We start from the raw sequence: 20468 nt of genomic DNA, 5'->3' as shown, positions 1-20468 counted from the left end.
TCCAGAACCCATAACATAACAATGTTAATCTGACAACACAACATTCCAGAACCCATAACATAACAACGTTAATCTGACAACACAACATTCCAGAACCCATAACATAACAATGTTAATCCGACAACACAACATTCCAGAACCCATAACATAATAACGTTAATCTGACAACACAACATTCCAGAACCCATAACATAACAATGTTAATCCTACACGTATATTCCATGAGAACCTTGTTCTGTATAACAAAATAGAGAAAGTTATTCCAAAATGCTTTCATTGTTTATGTAAAAGATCAGCCTAAACGGTATTTAGGACTCTCTCAAAATATTAATCATATTTGCACAGATTTGAAACAAACATTTCTGGGAGTTTTACAACATCACCCAAACACCCCTCCCCCCCCCACCCCCACTTACCCATCCTTCCCACTTCCCCTAAATATTCCCTCCACCCCGCATTGCGTGTTTGTGGGATGCGGGAGATGCTTCTTCCTTTTGCTTCCTCGCGTGGCTGCGCCTTGGCAGAGGCTGGTGTGGGGACCAGGGGTGTGGGAGGCGGCGGTCTGTGTCACACCAAGACACCCCACATCATCGGGAAGTGGCTCAGAGAGCGTCAGGTCGGTGGTTCCGCCGCAGCAGCCGCAACGTTCGTATACCGGTGCCGAGACGAGGTGCATTGTCGTGCCGAGCAAAGGCGAGCAGCATGAGCGCTCCTTGCAGCAAGCCGGAGCCGCGAAAGGTCACCAGGAGGGAGAAGAACCGCGTCGCTGCTCAGAAAAGCCGCCAAAAGCAAACCCAGCGCGCGGACAAACTACACCAGGTGATTAAAGTTGTGAAAACAAACAAATCAATGAAATAAACCAAGAGAGCAAAACTTCCGTTGAGCTCGTGTGACATTGTTTCCCGTAAAACCTCATGGATTGAATGCGATGTATATATGTATGTATATATATATATATATATATATATATATATATATATATATATATATATATATATATATATATATATATATATATATATATATATATATATATATACATACATATACACACAGGGGGCTGCAAAAGAAGGTATACAGTAAAGAGTATACCAGTATATCATTACTGTATACCTGCTTATGTAGCCCTCTGTATATATATATATATATATATATATATATATATATATATATATATATATATATATATATATATATATATATATATATATATATATATACAGTATATATATAGTGGGGCAACTTAACATAACAATTGTGCATTTTGTGAGGAAAGCACCAAATTTGGCACACTCGTAGCCTATCATATTATGAACAGATTTGGATATTGGACCATCTCAAATTTTTGATGGCAGTGGAAAATGGCTGCCACAGCCATCAGCGGCTGAATTTGAGATGGCCCAATATGGTGCTTTCCTCACAAAATGCACAATTGTTATGCTATATTTAGCTAAGTTGCCCCACTTATGTGTGTATGTATGTATATATATATATATATATATATATATATATATATATATATATATATATATATATATATATATATATATATATATATATATATATATATATATATATATATATATATATATATATATATATATCACGAGGTTTCTCTTTTCGCGCCTGCAGGTGTTTAATCTGTCGTGGATTATTTGAGTGATCTTGTTTTGTTTGAAACTCGCGCAACTCTGCGTGTTAAACCGCCCACAGGAGAGCGAGCAGCTGGAGAGAGAGAACGTCGAACTGAGGAAGGAGATCAAGCGCCTTCACCGGGACGTGCAGCAGCTTTCGACGTCCCTGGCGCAGCACGAGACCACGTGCTCGTGCCACCGCGTCGCTCCCATGGCCTGTGGGGCGCTTTCCACGGGAGCCGCGCCCGCCTGGGGGGCACAAGCACCCTTCGTGCCTCACCATCAAGGCTGCGGAGCCGAGAGCGCTCAGAATCTGGTGGTGAACGCATTCATCGACACGGACGCTTACGCCGACGTGCCTTTCAGTTAAGGGTGCCCACGGTGGTTTGGTATGTACGTAGAGACCGCTTGAGAAACAAAAAGTTTACAGATTTCGCCGTGGACCAAAGTCGAATCCGAAGTAACTGTGGATTGAAAAGTTCGGAGAAAGATCCATTACGCAAGACTTGCGAACCACCTCTGTGAAGGTTTGCAGAGACATGACCAGAAACAATGTGGGTAATATGCAGAAGCACGATATCGATTGCACAATGATATGTGAGGCAGTGATTTGTTCTGTTGGGTTAACAAGCTGTACAACAAGGTTTAGAACAATTATTTGAATTCATACAATGCGGAAGATTATTCCACCTGTTGATTATAAACAACGTCATTGTAATGTCTATCTTATGCACTGTATTGTTGAAACATCAGAAATGTACGATTATTTAATATTTATGTGGATGGCTAATATGCAATCGGGATTGTAATCGTGATATATCATTGACATAAGAAACTGATCATGATTCCACTATGCTACCTCCTTAATGGCTTGAATTATTCCCACTTTCCCATGGGGTCTGCCGGGGAAGTTTTCTGGCCAAGTCTTTCACGGGCCGGCTGGCCAGGCCTGTCATTCGACTGCAGGTGGCAGGAATTTGTAATTTCTTCACTGCTGGCGATAACTCGCTTACTCTTTGCGAAAGACACCCCGGGATCTTTAAAGCCCACCGACTAATGCCAGCAGAGGGGACACCCAGCTTCACGTCCATCTGAGGGACGGAAAGCTTTTGTTGTACAATACCCGGCCTGTGAAGTAGCAGTCCTACATTTTATAGTCGGGTCGTGAATGGAACCCAGACGAAACTGCTCAAATGCAAGTGTGCTACCTGTGCACTGATCCTGTCTGAATGACTATGATTACAATCCTCATATAAATACAAACATAACACGGGTAATGCTGAAGTATGCAACAACGTTATGTATGTATATATATATATATATATATATATATATATATATATATATGTTTATGTTTGTATGTACAGTATATATATATATATATGTTTATGTTTGTATATACAGTATATATATCTATATATATATATATATATATATATATATATATATATATATATATATATATATATATATATATATATATATATATATATATATATGTTTATGTTTGTATATACAGTATATATATCTATATATATATATATATATATATATATATATATATATATGTTTATGTTTGTATATACAGTATATATATATATATATATATATATATATATATATATATATATATATATATATATATATACAGTATATATATATATATATATATATATATATTACATGTGTGATTATCCAAACAATACAAGGAATTTTGTGCAGTCGTTCGAATTAATTAATTATCTGTGTTGTTGAAACTGTCGATATCGTTTCACCACTGGCCCTCATGACATGCCTTCAACTATAACTGTTGCAATGACGTGGCGATGGCTAAAATTGTTCGTAAGAATGACAGCATAGTATTTACAAGCGCTTGTGCTGCCTATTTGTAATAAAGTTCGAATAAACAAGGTCTGGAGAAGTCAATTTGTCCATTGTGTATAAAAATGAAATTGAAGTGTGCAACAATTTTGTTTAAATATCGTTTTAAGTGGGGAATTTTTCATATGTACAGTACAGTGCAATTTCCAAACTATATTGTAAACATCCTAACAATTATGTACACCGATGAAAGAAAGGTCCATGTCAGACAGAATAAGTTCAAGTACAAGCTGGGATGGCTTGTTGAAGCTGACAGGTGGTCAAACATACGATTTCTGATTTTTTATCTATGTTATAGGCCATGAATGTTGCGATGAAATAATTTGAAATATGCCACAAAAATTAAAAACAAAATTACAAAATGAAGGAGTTGTCACTCTGTGCAGTGGTAGCTTTCAGAAGAATCGTGACTCTTCTTCCTCATCAAATCCCTGGGCCAGCACGATGCACGCTGGGCGGTGAACGTTCAGAGCGAACAACAGGTTCTGCATTTCGCTCCGCAACCGCTCGATCTGCGACTTGAGCTGAGTGTTCTCTGCTTCCAGCATTTCTGACTCCTGCACACAAAGATGAGGACACAACCTTTTGGATGTCCCACAAGGAATGATAGCATCGCTGTGGGAAATTGATTGCTGGAGAAGGGTCGTGTGAGTAGATTAGTTTAATGATAACAGCAAATATCGTTTTTTTGTTTCATGCTTTTTTTCTTTTCTGTTGATTTTGTTTTTCTTTATAACAGCAAGGCTTCTGAAAGAGTAAAAGTTATACAGGGTGTTCCAAAAAGACTATAAGTTTTTTCAAGACAACTTGGGTTGTTCATATATTTAGTACCACAAATGATACAACGTTACTCTTTGGTTTATATGATCCAGAAACTCGAAGTTTTCTTTATTTGCAGGTCGGGTGGTTAAATGTAAAAGAACATGGCGACTCCATAGGAGAAAGCTCAGTGCGTCCAATGGTTGATCGAGACGAGATCCGACATGCAAGTTCAGCGTAATTTACGTACAAGGTATGGAAGGAATCTGCCATCATGGACTAGTATCAGAGTGGTACAAGAGGTTTATGGAGATTGGAAGTTATCAGAAACAGAAAAGTACCGGTCGACCAATCACGAGTGCAGCAGATGTTGAACGAGTGCAGGAATCATTTCAAGAAAGTCCCAGAAAATCAATCCGACGCACATCCAGAGAACTGGGACTACCGACCACCACTGTACACAGGATTTTGCATAAAAGACTGAAGCTTTATGCTTTTAAGGTGCAGATTCTGCAGGAACTCAAACCAAATGACGGACCCAAACACAAGGCGTTTGACATGGAAATGCTCAGTCACATAGAGGATGACTAAGATTACCTGAAAAAGATCATATTCACAGAGGAAGTTTGCTTTCATGTACCGGGAAGGTCAATGGCACACTGTGAGGATCTGGGATTCTGTAAACCCCCCATGTGGTCATTGAGCACATCTGCAATAGTCCAAAGGTCAATATGTGGTGCGGCCTTCTCCATGACTGCTTGTTGGGTCCGTTTTTCTTTGCGGAGGATACAGTGACCTCAACAATTTACATGAACATGTTGGAAGGATTCATCATCCTGCAACACAATACCATTTTTCAACAGGACTGTGTCCCCCTCATTGGTCCTTAGTTGTTCGAGCCATCATGAATGAAAATTTTCCCAGTTGCTGGATTGGTCGAGACAGACTAACCACCTGGCCTCCACAATCAGCAGACATAACGCCCCTTGATTTTTTTTTCTGTGGGGGTTTGTCAAAGATGGTGTCTACCACACCAACGTGGCAAACTTGCAGGATCTTCATTCTCAGAACACAGCTGAATGCGCACTGGTGGATGCAAACATGCTGAGCCGGACGTGGCAAGAACTCGTGTCGTGCCTTGATGTCCTGTGCGCACCAAACGGAGATCACATTGAAGTGTATTGATTGCGGACACAAAACGTCCTGAGTTTCTGTATCATATAAACCAAAAGGTATCATTGTATCATTTGTGGTTCTAAATATATTATATTAACAACCAAAGTTGTCTGGGTTTATTTGGCACGCGCTGTATTGACAGTGGGGTGGCGGGGAAACAATTGGGCACAACTGGAAAAGTAATAAACAAACAGAAAAAGCAGAGTGAGAGTGAGTGAGTGTGAGTGAGTGAGAGAGAGAACACTGAAATCAGCAAGCAAGAGGGTGGGGTTAGGAAGGGTTAATGGGTGTATTAGAGATCAAGAGTCAGGAAGGGGGATGACAGGGTGGCGGCATACTGCCTGCTTAAATCCCTGGAGCAGAGAATGGGACAGAAAGGCCTCTGGAAGGTGGTTCCATAGATGGGAGAAGCAAGGAATGAAGGAGTTGAGATGTGCAGTACCATTCTGCAGTTAATTTAAAATCTCCCATTCTGTAGCTAATCAAGCCATCTACATATTATACATTTGCGAAAAGGGATTGCATGGAGATGTGGTGGGGAATTGGGGGGGGGGGGCATAAAGAGAGAAAAATATAGATTTTGACAAGTGAAATGATGGAATCCATCATCACAGTAGACATCAAATCATTCATTTTCTCCAATGACTTCATCTCAGATCATCAATTCAAATTCAGACAAGGTCTCGCTACCTCCATCATTCTGCTTTAACTCTCCAACAATGGTTGGAGGCCATCAATATCAAACATGAGATTGGGACCATCTTGCTAGACATATGTCGAGCTTTCAATGCAGTCCATGCTCTCCAAACTCTCTTTCTATGGTATCCAAGGTCAATTCCACTCTTGGGTTACTGACTTCCTCCACTGTCAATGTGTGGCTCTCCACAGAATCCTTTCATTTTTCTCTCCCTATCACAGCGGAGTGCCCAAAGGCAGTGCATCCTATCACTGATCTTCATCAGTGATCTCTCTGACCCTCTGGAAAATACCCTTTATCTCTATGCTGATGACTCCACCATCTGCTGTGAAATCCCTCATCCTTCAGATGGTCAAGCAGCAGCCTCTTCCCTCTCTTCAGACCTTGCCAAAAATCACAAATTGGTCAAACACTTGGAATATGTCTTTTAATCTGGAGAAATCCCACACATTCATATTCATTCTCTCTCTCATCCTCTCTCTCTCTCTCTCTCTCTCTCTCTCTCTCTCTCTCTCTCTCTCTCTCTCTCTCTCTCTCTCTCTCTCTCTCTCTCCAAAAAGACCGTATAACAAACTCTCCTATCTACGTTCTTAATAACCCTCTCAAAGAACTTCAGCCACTCAAACTCTTGAGTCTTACTCTCAGTCATGATCTTTTTTGGGCAAAGCACATTTCAAAGTTGGCCTCCAAAGCCAGTTGCCGACTAGACATCCTCCATTGTGCAAAGTCCTTCCTTGGCACACCTGAAGTCCTATCCACCGACAAGGCTTTCATCTGCAGCTTGATGGAATACTGCTCTCCCCCTCTGGGCTTGATCCCCTGCATCACCTGTTCTCAGCTTGACACAGTGGAAATCAAGGCCTTAAAAATCATTGGAATCTCTCACGATGAAGCTGAGTCGATGGGCCTATCACTTTGTCATCGCAGACAGGTCGGTGGTCTCCCTGTATTGTACTGCCTTCTATCTGGTCTTTCACCCTCTGCTCTTTCTGTGCTTTGTCCCCCCCTGGGTATCTGCAGGGCGTACTCGGTACACCCGCAACCCTCATATCATCTCGTGAAACTCCCAAAATCCAGAATAGCTAGTTCCCCTATTTTTTTCACCTGTGCAACCAACTTCTGCATTGTCTTCAATTTCATTCTTCACTCTAAGTCTTCAAGACAGCTGTTTACCACCATCTCAGATCATCCCATCCAAAACCATGACCCACTCTCCCCCCCCCTCCCAAAAATGTTTTGCTTCTGTATCCATCTTGTTCACCCCTTGCATTTCCCCCTACCCTCCATCTTGCCTGTGCATCCCTTGTTGGCCGTCTCTGTTTATTTCACCCCTTCTCTTTCTGCTGTTCCTCTTGTTCTGTTGTGACTTGATTGAGCATTGCGATGATCCCATCTGGGTGTTTCTCTGTTTGTCTGTAGAATAGCTGGACAACAAAGGCAGCTAGAATCGCTAAACTTGGCATGGAGCTTCATATTGTGCATTTCTCAGAAAAGTTCAACTTTTAGCTCATAAGAAAAAATATAAAATGAAATTTAGTACAGGACTATAATTACTCATGCCACAGTCATAAGCCGGCACCTGAGTATTATTGAAGACATCCTTTATGTCCAGATCTTGGTGGAGTGACCTATTGTTCCCAAAGTGTGCATGTTCAGGGGAGACGTTCTCCACTGGAACAAGAACTCTGCATTGTACCAACTCAGGTCCAGTCTTCATGCAAATTGCAGCACACCATCTCCTTTATATATTTATCAAGGCATCAATAACTGTAACTTGTATGAATTCTATACAGAGTAAGCATCTACCAAATGAGGCTATACAAAGGCATGTGGAGTCTTCCAAACATATCCTCATTGAGGTACAAAAGAGTCCTTTTGACTCGGCCTACCATTTTGTTCGCCCTGGATATTTTGTCCTGGAAACGTGTTTCAAATGAACCTTAAATAAAATATGAAGCTCTGTGTAAAATATGAAGCTCTGTGCCAAACTTGGCGATTGTTGTTGCTCATACGGTCAAGTTATTCTGTCGACAAACACAGAAATGTGTCGATCGCAACACTTGTCACGTGCCTAGTAGAAACAGGAAGCACTTCGAAAGTAAGAAGGCACAAAGAGCTCAAGATAGTGGAGCTGCGAGTGAGAGCAAACTTTCACAGATCTCGCGATCTCTAAACATATCAATAGCAGCCATGACAAAAGAGCACAAACAGCTGACACTAACCAGGGATAGAAAGTCAAAGTCGAGTAAATGAGATGACTGTCGAGCAGAAAAGTCATTGTTCTTTAAAAGATGTCCACAAAGGTACACATTAAGTGTTAGTATGCACCCAAACTTAAGCCTTGTCTCCCAATCCTCGGAAGGGGGTTGTGGTAGGGGTCAAATTTATTTTGCACCCATGACCTGCCTATGGATACCCTGAACACATTTACAAAATTCGATGGAAATTGGCGAAGCAGTTTTTGATCTCAAAGTCAGAGGCCATTCATTGTAGAATCAAACATCAACACCCAAAGTAACAAATTATAAAACAAAAACTGCAAGTCATAATAAGAGGATTATTGGAGTGGAAGAAACTTGATCTCGATATACTCTGAACTATGAAAGCAGAAAGTTCGTTCACTTCTAGAATTTTTGTGATAGGACGTCAAATCACAAACTACCATGACATCAGAGAAGACGAACATAACAGTGTGAATCAGAACCTCGCTCGGTGCATTCGAGCACCTACCCTTGAGTCCTATGGTGTTCTGTGATGGTAACCTTCCACTTTATCTGCTGCAATTCCGCACAGTCCAGTCAATTTGTGAAGTGGAAATGCTTGATCCCTCTTCATGCTGATGAGGTTGGAACAGGAATCCCTCATGTGAAAACGTCACAAAACAGTGACAACAGCCGAATTAATTTCACAGGATGTTCTGTGATGAAACACCTTCCTGATGAAAGACAAGTAAATCTGAAACTCAGTGCGTGTCAACGAAAGACCACTGCACTCAGTGGGCGTTGAAACTTTGGATTTCCATCCTCTTATTAAGATCACTTTTTGATGGCAGTACACTTTGTGGGCCGTTGTGTAGTTCCTTATCTAGTGGTAGCCACTTTAGAATTGAGTGAGCGACCATCGATTTACATTAACATATATTATAAATGAAAAAAATGGCAGTTTGACACCTTTCCCCATTATTACTCATGCTTTTCCCTTCCTTTCCTCTGCATCATCTCATCTTCCTTCCATTTGTATCCCGCTCCTTTGTCCCAATATCTGTTTTCTTTCATATACTCCTTTTCCCTTGTTTTTCCAAGAAATTTATTTATAACTTTATTCCTTTATCATTTATCATTGGGTATGTAATATATAGATAGCCCCAAATATTGGTCTTAAACTGATCATGAAGAAAGAAGAAAGAAGAAACAAGGAGGAGGAGGAGGAGGAGAAGAAGAAGAAGAAGAAGAAGAAGAAGAAGAAGAAGAAGAAGAAGAAGAAGAAGAAGAAGAAGAAGAAGAAGAAGAAGAAGAAGAAGAAGAAGAAGAAGAAGAAGAAGAAGAAGAAGAAGAAGAAGAAAAAGAGAACCAGCATTGGTGGAATAATGGCAAAAGTGTCCGCTCTGAGTCTGAGAGGTTGGTGGTTAGAATCATGGCCGAGTCAGAACACGACTTACATTTTTTTACGTGCCACTTCCTTCCTTTCATGCTCAGTATTTAAAAGGATAGAGCACGGACAAACAACCATTCGTCAGTAATGACAGCGCAGGCTTTGATGGACCTATTGGCTTCCTCCTGCATCAAAGTTCCTTGGAAGGGAACTCATTACTTTTAGTCCAAGTGTAGTGCAAATCAGGGTTAAGCAATTGGTTCAGTCTGTTTGTGTATCAGTCTGTGAACAACGAGCCACTTAATTACCCTCGCCGAAGAAGAGGGTATTGCATTTGGGTCCGTTTGTTTGTCTGTCTGTCTGTCTGTTTGTTTGTTTGTTTGTCCGCACAGAATTTTCGTGTTTTTCTCTGCAACTGCTTGGCAGATTGAGACGGAATTTTCACCATTGGTGTGACTATTCATGCAGAATATTTTAATGAAAATAATGACGTGATAGGTCACGTGGTGTGGCAGCCATGTGGGAAAAATGGAAAAAATGGACAACTGCATCTCCAAAACTACACAAAGGAAAAAATTGAAACTTGGCACATAGCAAGTACTCATCATGCGGAATGAGTATGATTTTTTTTTAATGACGTCATAGGTGCCTTTGTAATGATGTCATAATTGCATATGTAGAACGATATATCCAATCAGTATGAAAATTTTTGAGGGTCATCTTGGGATAAAATGGTCTACAATAACGTTTTGATGACATCATCGGTCACGTGATTAAGCAGCCATTTTGTTTTTTTTTTCAGAAAAACCTTGAAAAATAATCTTCTCTGAAATGGCTGAACAGATCGAGGTGAAAATTTATCCATATGATCGACCATCCATGAGGAACAAAAAGTTCATACATATGATGTCAGAGGTCACATGGTTTGGCAGCAATATTGGATTAACCTTAAAACATATTAAAAAATCTTTTACCCAGAACAGCTGAACAGATTGAGGGGAAACTTCACAAAAATGTTTCCCAAAGCATGCTTGTACAAGTTTGTTCAGGAATAATTAATGTCACATTATTTGGCGGCCATATTGGATTGAAAAAATAAATAAATAGTGATTTCTCTGGAACCACTTAATCAAATGATGTGAAACTTCACAATGATAATAATCAAGTCGTAATGCGGAATACATATTTTAAATTTCGACTTGATTGGACAAATGTTTTGGGAGCCAGAATTATTTGATTTTTTGATCTGGGTACTTTTCATTATTTTTGATATGTATATATATATATATATATATATATATATATATATATATATATATATATATATATATATATATATATATATTTTTTTTTTTTTATATATTTGAATAAGGCTCACTTGGTTGTGCCTGGATGGGGTTAAGGGTAGATGAGCAGCAGTAGAAATGTGAATCCTATCCAGATTCCTCCTGATGACTTCATCCTTGCTTTTTGCTTGTTTGCGTTCCTTCTGATTAGGCCAATGCAGGACTGTACCTATTTAGTCTTGTATTTAATTTGAAAGTTATTAATTTTAATCGAATTCTGAATTCAATTGAAAAATAAATGCAAATGTCATTGGTCAGTGTCAGGTGTCCGATCAAAGTGGGTTGCATCAAATCTTGGTACCCGGTCATCACTGGGAGCAGTTATAAAGTGGCAGTTCTAATTATGTCCCTTATTAATTACGTAACACACCAGTAGTGAACTCGTGTTTTTTTTGTATACCTTGTCGAGGCTTGTGAGAGAGCTAACACACAGCGCACAGCAAGGGGGGCATGAGACAAGAGGGGCGGGAGTGGGAAGGACAAAACAGTGGGGAACAGAGACATTAGGAGATCTGTGGAAGGAAGAGGGATGGGACGGGGAACATGGGGAATAGAAGAGAGACATTACAGGACTTTCAGGAAGGAAAGCAGGAAATTTGAAGGAGGTGGGTTTGGGTGGATTATCAGGGGTAGAAAAGATCGAGGATTTGGATGGGGGATGATAAGAGGTGGTGGTGAACAGCTGTTTTGAAAGCCTGGAGGGAAGAATGGGAAAGAATAGAGTTAGGAGAGTTTATTCCAAAGGCGGGAAAAAAGAGGAATGAAAGAGTGAAGGTGAGCAGTGATTCGTGATTTTGGTAGTTTTACCAGAAGGAGGTTGTTGGCAGACCTTAAGCGCCCTGCGGAAATGTGGTGGGGACAAATCGCAGAGAGAGCGGGGGGGGGGGGGCGAGGCTGGAGAGGAGACGGTAGAAGACAGAAAGACCACCGACCAACCTGTGGTGATTGAGTGAGAGGCCCAAAGATTCAGACTCATTGCAGGAGATGTCAATGATCCGAAAAGCCTTCGTTTCCACACCGTGAAGCCGAGAAAGGTGAGAGGCAGGAGCACCAGCCCAGAGGGTAGAGCAGTACTCCATCAGGCTGCGGACAAAAGCTGTGTAAGTGGTCAGGAGCTCAGGTGGGCCGAAGAAGGACTTTGCATGATGGAGGATTCCCAGTCAGCGACTGGCTTTGGAAGCGAGGTTTTAAATGTGACTTTCCCAGGAAAGGTAATGGCAGATAGTGAGACCCAGAAGCTTGAAAGAAAGGAGTTCTTCCAGAGGATTGTTGAGAAAGTGGATGGGGGGGTGGTTCTAAAGGGTCCTTTCGGAGAGACATAGTGAGAGTGTGAGATTTGTCCGGATTGAAAGACATGTTCCACGTGTTGGACCAGTTTTTCATTTTATCCACATCTGCAGTGAGCGAAGAAGCTGCTGCTTGCCGGTGTGAGGGATGACCGATGGTACGGCAGAGGGTGGAGTCATCAGCAAAGAGATGTAGAGGATTTTCCAGAGAGTCGGAGAGATCGTTGATGAAAACCAGAAAAAGAACAGGGCCCAGAACGCTACCCTGAGGAACTGCAGCCTGGACAGGAAGAGGGGATGAAAGAACTCCATTTAGGGCCACACGGTGGCTGCGACAGGAGAGGAAGTCTGCGAGCCATGAGTGGAGATGGCCTTGGATACCATAGGAAGAGATTTTGGTGAGCAGGGCAGGGTACCATACTGTGTCGAAAGCACGTGATATGTCCAGGGATATAGCTCGCATTTCCTGTCTGGCATTGAGGACCTCCATCCATTGTTGGGAGAGCAGAAGCAGCATATCCAGTGTAGAGTGACCTGGTCTGAAATCAAATTGATGATCGGAAATCAAGCCATTGGAGAAGAGGAAGAATTTAATATCTGAAGTGATGATGGATTCCATAACCTTGCTGATGATTGGGAGAAGGCTGATTGGTCTGTAGTTGCAGGGATCTGTTTTTGCACCTTTTTATGCAGGGCAGTAACTTTTGCTGATTTCCAAGCAGATGGTAGATGACCTTGAGAAAATGAGAGGGTGAATAGAAGAGAGAGAGGGTGAGCAAGAGCAGAAGAGCAGGTTTTTAGGACACGTGGGCTGATGCCGTCTGGACCGGTTGCAGAATCTGAGTCGAGGTTTGACAGCAGGTTCTCCACCTTGTCAGGAAAAAAGGACACAGAGTCCAGGGACAGTTGCGTGTGACTGGGTAAGGTGGGTAGAGAAAGTGATGTGTTTTGGACACAACATTTAGCTGCAAACACCGAGTTAAGGCATTCAGCCTTTTCACATGTGGTATCAGCAGTGCGGCCATTTGAGGTAAGGGAGGGGATGGAGGGGAAAATACACCAGAAACAGATTTGATTAGATGCCACCAGGATTTTGAGGAGGGAGAGAGGTTTGAGAGCTCAGACTTGAGATGAGAAAGATGTTGTTTTCTGGCTCTCCTGAGGGTAGATACACACTTGTTCCGAGCTTTATGGAAGGAACTGAGATTGCCCTCATTTGGGTTTGCTTTCCATGAGGCAAAGGCAAGTTGTTTCAGGACAACTGCCTCACCACAAGCTTCAGTGAACCAAGGGCGCGAGGAAGGGTAGGACAACTGAAGACGAGAGGGGATAAATCTGTGCATGAGGGAGAGCAAGTTTCTTTGAAAGAATTCCCAGGATGAGTTGATGTTTGAGAAAGTAGCGATAGGAGACCAGTCTATAAGTTTGATGGCTGCTTGGAGACCCTGCCAGTCGGCTTGAGTGAAATGCCAGACTCGACGGCGGTGAGGTGGTTCTCTGATAACAGCCAGAGAGATGTCCACTTTGACAAGGACGTCGTCAGAAGAAGCGATTGGAGCGGAGAAAGAGCAGCAGATATTGTCAGGGAAATTTGTCAAAATAAGATCCAGAAGAGAGGGAGCACCATTGGTTGAGATCCGGGTCGGGAAGTTGACCGATTGAGTCAGTCCCAATGAGTCACAGAAAGGACAAGGGACGAAGGGGGGGAGGTAAGGAGGGTTGTTGAAAGAGTGTGTAGGATTGCAGAATCGCAAGGGGGGGAGGCCGGATGAGGAGAAAAGGCTCTGTGGTGCTGGGGGAGAAGGGGGGCAAGAGAGGGGAAGAAGGCAGTTGAGGATTTGAGGAGGTGGAGTGAAGAGATGGAGGTGAGAGGGCAGTGGAAGGAGGCAGCTTTGAGGATGAGAGGGGGGGCAACTTTGAGAAGGGTGAGTGAGGGGGATGAATGTTGGGAGAAAGATGAGGGGGGAGTTTTTGAGAGAGGTGAGAGGGAGGCTTGGAGGGAGAAGAGTGGGATGGTTGCTTTGAGAGTGAGGGGTGAGAGGAGTGAGTTGGCACAGAAGTTGCAAAAAAAGAATGGTTGATGGAAAGCAAACATTCATAGCAAACTGGGGTTTTTTAAAGTTTTAGTTCAGAGATGCGATTGAACACATTTATTGATGGATGCAATAAAGGCGAATTCAGAGAATGGAAAGAAGAAACGCTGTAACAGTTGGATTTTTTAGGCAAGGTATGAAGGAAAGGTCGAATTGAGGGCAGTCTGTTTAAATAGCAGAATAGTGCATACAGTAAAGAGTACCACACGTGTGAAAGAGGAAGATGAAGCATTTTAAGGGATCGTTTTTATTATTATTTTTAATGTTTGAGAGATTTTTCAACAGATTAGGTCATGGAAGTGTTGTAGAAAATATCGAGGAAGAAGAAGAAGAGGATGAGGAAGAAGAGGATGACCAAGAAGAAGAAGAAGAAGAAGAAGAAGAAGAAGAAGAAGAAGAAGAAGAAGAAGAAGAAGAAGAAGAAGAAGAAGAAGAAGAAGAAGAAGAATCGAGACTCGTGAGTGTGCAAGGAGAAACGTCGTGGTTTTTTTTGTTTGTTTGTTTTTTTGGTTTAAGATAAGAAATGGAGTGATTAGTGGGAGGGATGGAGGATGTTAGGAAAGTGGGGAAGATATAAATTGAAGGTGATGGGGAAAACAAACAAAGAAACACGATTGTACACCGAGGGGAAACAAAGGGGAGGCTGATAGCCTCAAGGGTAGGCGTCAAGCACCCGGTAAGACATGGGCGACGAAATCTCACAAAATAGCATGATTTTTGAAACAAAACCAAACTAGGAACATACAGTAACATGTAGGTGAGAAAATAAACAGTTGAAACGGGACAGATAACGACCGGAAACTTAACTTTGAGATCGTCAGCAGAGAGCCCTGAAGGAGACCTGCTGACACTCCAAACCCAGAACCGGAAGTCTGAAGGATATGTTACCACATATGCCACACAAAATATGCCAAATAAAACAAGTCCTGGTGAGGGTCTGCAACCTCTGATTGCTCTTTTTCTTGTTTAAATTTGAATTTTATATTTTGAACACTGTGGAACACAAATTGGAACATGACCCTGCAGTTTATTAGTACTTTGGCTCTGAATTTCGCAAATTGTATGACATCTCGTCCCGAGTGCACATGTACACAGTGCGGTGAAGCAATTGTTTCAATCTGGCTGTCTGTCTTTTGTGATGGGGACGCTACAAAAAGACACAAACAAGAAGCATGGATAACTAAAACAACATTCTGTAGAAGGTGGTGTAAAAGATGGTGCATCGACAGTAAATTTCCTATTAAGTGTTTTTTTTAGGGGGGGGGGGGGTTCTTCAGCCTTTAAAACTTTTATTTTATTTCAATTGAATTATATATCTGAATACTGAATAACACAAATCTCCTTGTTTTCACTTCCAAAAACCTTGAGTATATCAGTACTTGGGTAAAATTGTATGCCATCTTGAGCAATCAATTGCCACTCGAAGTCGGGTGCTTCCTCTTCTTCTTTCAAGATGATTCCTCTTCTTGAAGAAAGTTCAAGTTGCTTTCTCTTCTTCTTCCAATAACCTGTTTCCAATAAAGTCCCAAGTTCTTTTTCTCAAGACTGTGTGGGGGAAGGTGATCTATGAACTCTCGAGTTATAAAGAGAAAGCAGATTAATAGGACAAGGAGAAAGCAACACGTGCCTTCATTTTAACACATTTTTAGAACAAATACACCCACTCCCCAAGGTTTCAAATGCACAGCAATCTCTCACACTTGATTGGGATCAGAGAACACCGTTTGTTCATTGTCAAGGTGGATTTGGAGTCTCAACCCGGAGAAAAAAATTATAACTGTTAAGAATAGTGTTATATGCATCAAATAAAGGTCACAATTGGGCCGTAATGGTGTTGGGGGTAATATCACATGTCTAAGCTGCTGAAGACCTTTATTAGCTAAAGATCATTGTGGCCAACCTAGAGAACTATTAAGTCAAATCAGCTTGGTTCCGTTTGTTTGTGGGAGGTGCGATAAACATATAATGCCTCAATAATGTAGGGTATCCTCACTTTCAGTTTAGTGTTAAACAAGAGTAGCAACTGTTTTAAATTGTAATCATATGCGTTTGTGGTTTATATTTTAGTTCCGGTAGAGGTGCTCCATGATAAGCTATTTCGAAACGTTAACGTGGTGTTTGTCCGAGAAGGAAAAACCACTTGGTGAGGGGGGATATTATTAGTAATAATATTGTTTTGTAATAACATTAGTATGCTTCATTGTGTTTTTACCTTTGCTATTAGAAGTGGCCATGGTAAAATGCAACGATAAGCCATCTATACACCTTAACATGGATTTCACCCAAGACGAAAAACCCTATTGGGGAGGGGAGCAAATTAAGTCAATACAACCTCCACTGTATGGCCCTTCATCTTTCTGTCAAGTTTGGTTGAGATTGGATAAGTAACAACCGAATGTATCGCAGTCAGACAGACACCAAATTGAGTATTTCAGTGTGATTTCACAATGTTCATGTTGGATTATAATAGTGTTTGGCTGAAATATTTTGTGTAAAAATAATATTCAAGGGAAGTTTTGCTTTCACAAAAAACTTTTTGACGAGGCAAAACTCCCCTCAAGTGGTTGGGTATATTGTATATGTAAAACAAGAAAAAGTGCAGTCAGAGGTTGCAGATCCTTGCCAGGACTTGTTTTGTGTGGTGTTTGAACAGTTTTGTGCAGTGTATTTTGTGTTGTTTGTGTACTAGTGTGTTCCATAATTAACAAGCAAAAAGCAAAGATTGGGTCATCAGGAGGAACATGGATAGGATTCGGGTTTCAGCTGCTTACTCATCTAAACCAATCGAAGTGCAGTCAAGTAAGCCTTATTCAAAAAGTAAAAATAAAAAAGAACCACATAAAAAATTAAATAATTCTGGCGAGCACATCCGATCACATTGAAATTTAAAACATATATTTCCCATCACGACTACATAAAAATTTTGAAGTTTCATGTCAATTGAAGAAGCAGTTCAAGAGAAAGAATTTTTTAAAAAGATTTTCACTCAATCCAATATGGCTGCCAGACCATTGCGACATCAATTATTCATGAATACCCTTGTATCCAAACGGCTTACAGACCATTTGTGCGAAATTTTCCCTCAATTTATACAGCCGCTCTGGAGAAGAAGATTTTTGAAGGTTTTTGGGTAAATCCAATATGGTTGCCAAACCATGTGACCTATGACATCATTTGTGTGAATGCTTCATTACTCATGGATTGGCAATCATAAGTGTAAATTTTGCCTCGATCTGTTCAGCCATTTCAGAGAAGATTTTTGAAGGTTTTTGAAAAATTTAAACAATATGACTGCCGAATCACCTGCATGATGACATCATGAATTTTTTTCTGTGGACAAATTTATCTCAAGATGACCCTCAAAAAATTTCATACTGATCAGATGTACTGTTGTCTCTCGGAAAGGACCATTTAGAACCCCCCCCCCCCCAATCTACTTTGTAAACCATCCTCTGGAAGAAGTCCTTTCATTCAAGCTTCTGGACCTCACAATGTGCCATGATCTTTCTTGGAAAGCCACATTTCCAACATGGCCGCCAAAGCCATTCACCGACTGGGAATCCTCCATTTGTGCAAAGTCCTTCCTTGGTCCACCTGAGCTAATGACCACATGCAAAGCTTTTGTCCACAGCCTGATGTTATGAGTACTGATGTTAAAATGTTAAAAGTTAAATTTTAAAAATGTAAAAATGTTAAAAGCCTGATGTTAAAAGTACTGCTCTCCCCTCTGGGCTGGTGCTCCTGCCTCTCACCTTTGGTGGCTTCACGCTGTGGAAACTAAGACATTTAGGATCATTGGTATCTCCCACAGTGAGGCTGATTCTTTGGGCCTGTCACTCTCTCACCACAGGCAGGTCGGTGGTCTTTTTGTCTTCTGCTGTCTCCTCTCCAGTCTCACCCTCCTTGCTCTGTCCATGATATGTCCCCCCCCCACACCCATATTTCAACAGGGCCTCAAGGTCCGCTAGAAAGCCCCTTCTGGTAAAACTACCAAAATCACGAATCACTGCTCACCTTCACTATTTCACTCCTCTTTTTCCCCACCTTTGGAATAAACTCCCTCACTCTCTTCAATCCCATTCCTCCCTCCAGGCCTTCAAAACAGAACTGTTTACCACCACCTCTTATCTTCCCCAAACCAAAACCTCAATCTTTTCTGCCCCCGCTATCCACCCCAAACCCACCTCCTTCAAATTCCCTGCTTTCCTTCCTGAAAGTCCCTGTAGTGTCCATCTTGTATACCCTGTGTTCCCCACCCCAACCCTCTTCCTTCCATAGATCTCCTCATGTGTCTGTTCCATCCTGTTTTGAGCTTCCCTCTCCCGCCACTCTTGTCTCCTTCTTGCATATGGGAGCTTAGCTGCCAGGGTAGCTATCATTTCTTGTCAGCATGACTGTGTCACTGATACAGTGCCCCTCTACCAGTACACACTGGTACTCATTTCACTGACCTCAGAAGAAGACAGGCTGAGTCAATCCCCTGGTGTATTAATTCAACGACCAAGGGGGATTGAACTCAGTACCCTAGGATCCCAAGCCGCCACCCTAACCACCAAGCCAACACCAGGCTTTCTTGTCTCCTGCTCCCCTTGTTATACATTCTGTGTGTGTGCTCTCAAACAATGTATACAAAAAAAGTGTTCTACATTTGCAATTATGATGTCGTAATGAAGACATGTATGATGTCATGACATCACACTTAGTCACCAGGAGTACTTGCCATGTGCTAACTTTCAAATTTTTTTCTTGGTGCAGTTTCAGAGATACAGAGATCCAAAGTTTTTCCATTTTTCCAACATGGCTGCCACACCACGTGACCTACAACAACATAATTATCACAAAAACGTTCTTCATGAGTAGTTGCTCAAATTGTGAAAATTTTGTCTCAATCTGACAAGCAGTTGCGTAGAAATACACAAAAGTTCTGTGTGGACAAACAGCCAAACGGACCCAAATGGAATACCCTCTCTTCTGGTGAGGGTAGTTAGGAAGTTCATGGAGCATTTTACCCCATGGAGTGTTTAAGTAAATAATTCAATTGAAATCAAATAATGAGAGTAAAAGTCGAATTAAACAAGCTCAAATGAGCTAAGATCCTCGTCCTCTTCATGATGACGTCATAAAAACGAATATGACGTCATTGTGATGTATCAGGTTTACGATAAATTATCTGTGCTAATGCCCGGCTTGATTCCCACAAACAAAATTCAAACAGCTTGGCTAGTTTCGGAGATAATGGTATAGGTGATTTCCATTAGCGGCGATATTATGACATCCACTTTTTTTCTCGGAAGAATTTCCAAAATCGGAGATGGTTACTGCCTACGCGTGGGCTTTCTGCATATACATGGCAAGTTTCACGAAGATCCGATGAAAACTCTGGGTTGGGAAAAAAAAATGTCAAAAAATAGGAATGACATCATAAAAATTGATATGACATCATAGTGATGTATCATATGTGCGGTAATTCATCTCTGCCAATGCCCTGTTCGATTCCCACAAACAGAGTTCAAAAAGCTTGCCTAGTTTCGGAGATTATTTTTTTGGCGATTTCCATTAGCGGAGATATTTTGACCTCATAACTTTTTTTCTCGGAGGAATTTTCAAAATCATAGATGGTTACTGTCTGCGCAGGGTATTTTTACATATATTATGCTAAGTTTCAGGAAGTTTCGATGAAAACTGTCGGCTGTGAAACAAAAAAGTCCACAAGAAGAAGATGAAGAACAACAACGTGAGTAAGACTTAGAGATCCTCCACGAGGATCTAAAAAAGTCCACAAAAAGAAGCAGAAGAACAACAACATGAGTAAGACTTAGAGATCCTCCATGAGGATCTAAAAATGTTCTGCAAGTTTATCACTGTTGATGCAGTCTTATACACCACCTTATTTAATTTTTAAATCTGTCCAAGTATTGCAAAACTGGAGGTTTTTGAAAGTATCCAAAAGGCTATTTGCATCCTACGGTGTTCACTTACATAAATATATTGAAATAAAATGAAGA

At 41.2% G+C, this 20468-nt stretch overlaps 2 protein-coding genes across 2 annotated transcripts in view; one reads left to right on the top strand and one right to left on the bottom strand.

Annotated features, from left to right (window-relative positions):
• Nucleotides 1-443: 443 nt before the first annotated feature.
• On the top strand, nt 444-2961 carry LOC147032152 (uncharacterized). The gene is made up of 2 exons (XM_085869500.1): nt 444-819; nt 1714-2961. Exons 1-2 carry the CDS (start codon nt 703-705, stop codon nt 2002-2004), a joined length of 408 nt encoding a protein of 135 aa, XP_085725626.1. The 5' UTR covers nt 444-702; the 3' UTR covers nt 2005-2961.
• A 388-nt stretch (nt 2962-3349) lies between these two features.
• The window catches only part of LOC147032151 (cyclic AMP-dependent transcription factor ATF-3-like), a 33870-nt gene continuing 16751 nt past the window's right edge, over nt 3350-20468 (bottom strand). The window contains exon 4 of the mRNA XM_085869498.1: nt 3350-4072. Coding sequence (XP_085725624.1) covers nt 3911-4072 — 162 coding nt within the window. The 3' untranslated portion in view covers nt 3350-3910. The remainder of the gene's footprint in view (nt 4073-20468) is intronic.

The sequence above is a fragment of the Eptatretus burgeri genome, chromosome 2 (assembly GCF_056783735.1).
Source record: "Eptatretus burgeri isolate ZD-2024b chromosome 2, Ebu_testis_v1, whole genome shotgun sequence".
Lineage (NCBI taxonomy): Eukaryota > Metazoa > Chordata > Myxini > Myxiniformes > Myxinidae > Eptatretus > Eptatretus burgeri.
The sequence above is the reverse complement of the archived record's forward strand: the minus strand, read 5'-3'. Positions and strand labels throughout refer to the sequence as shown.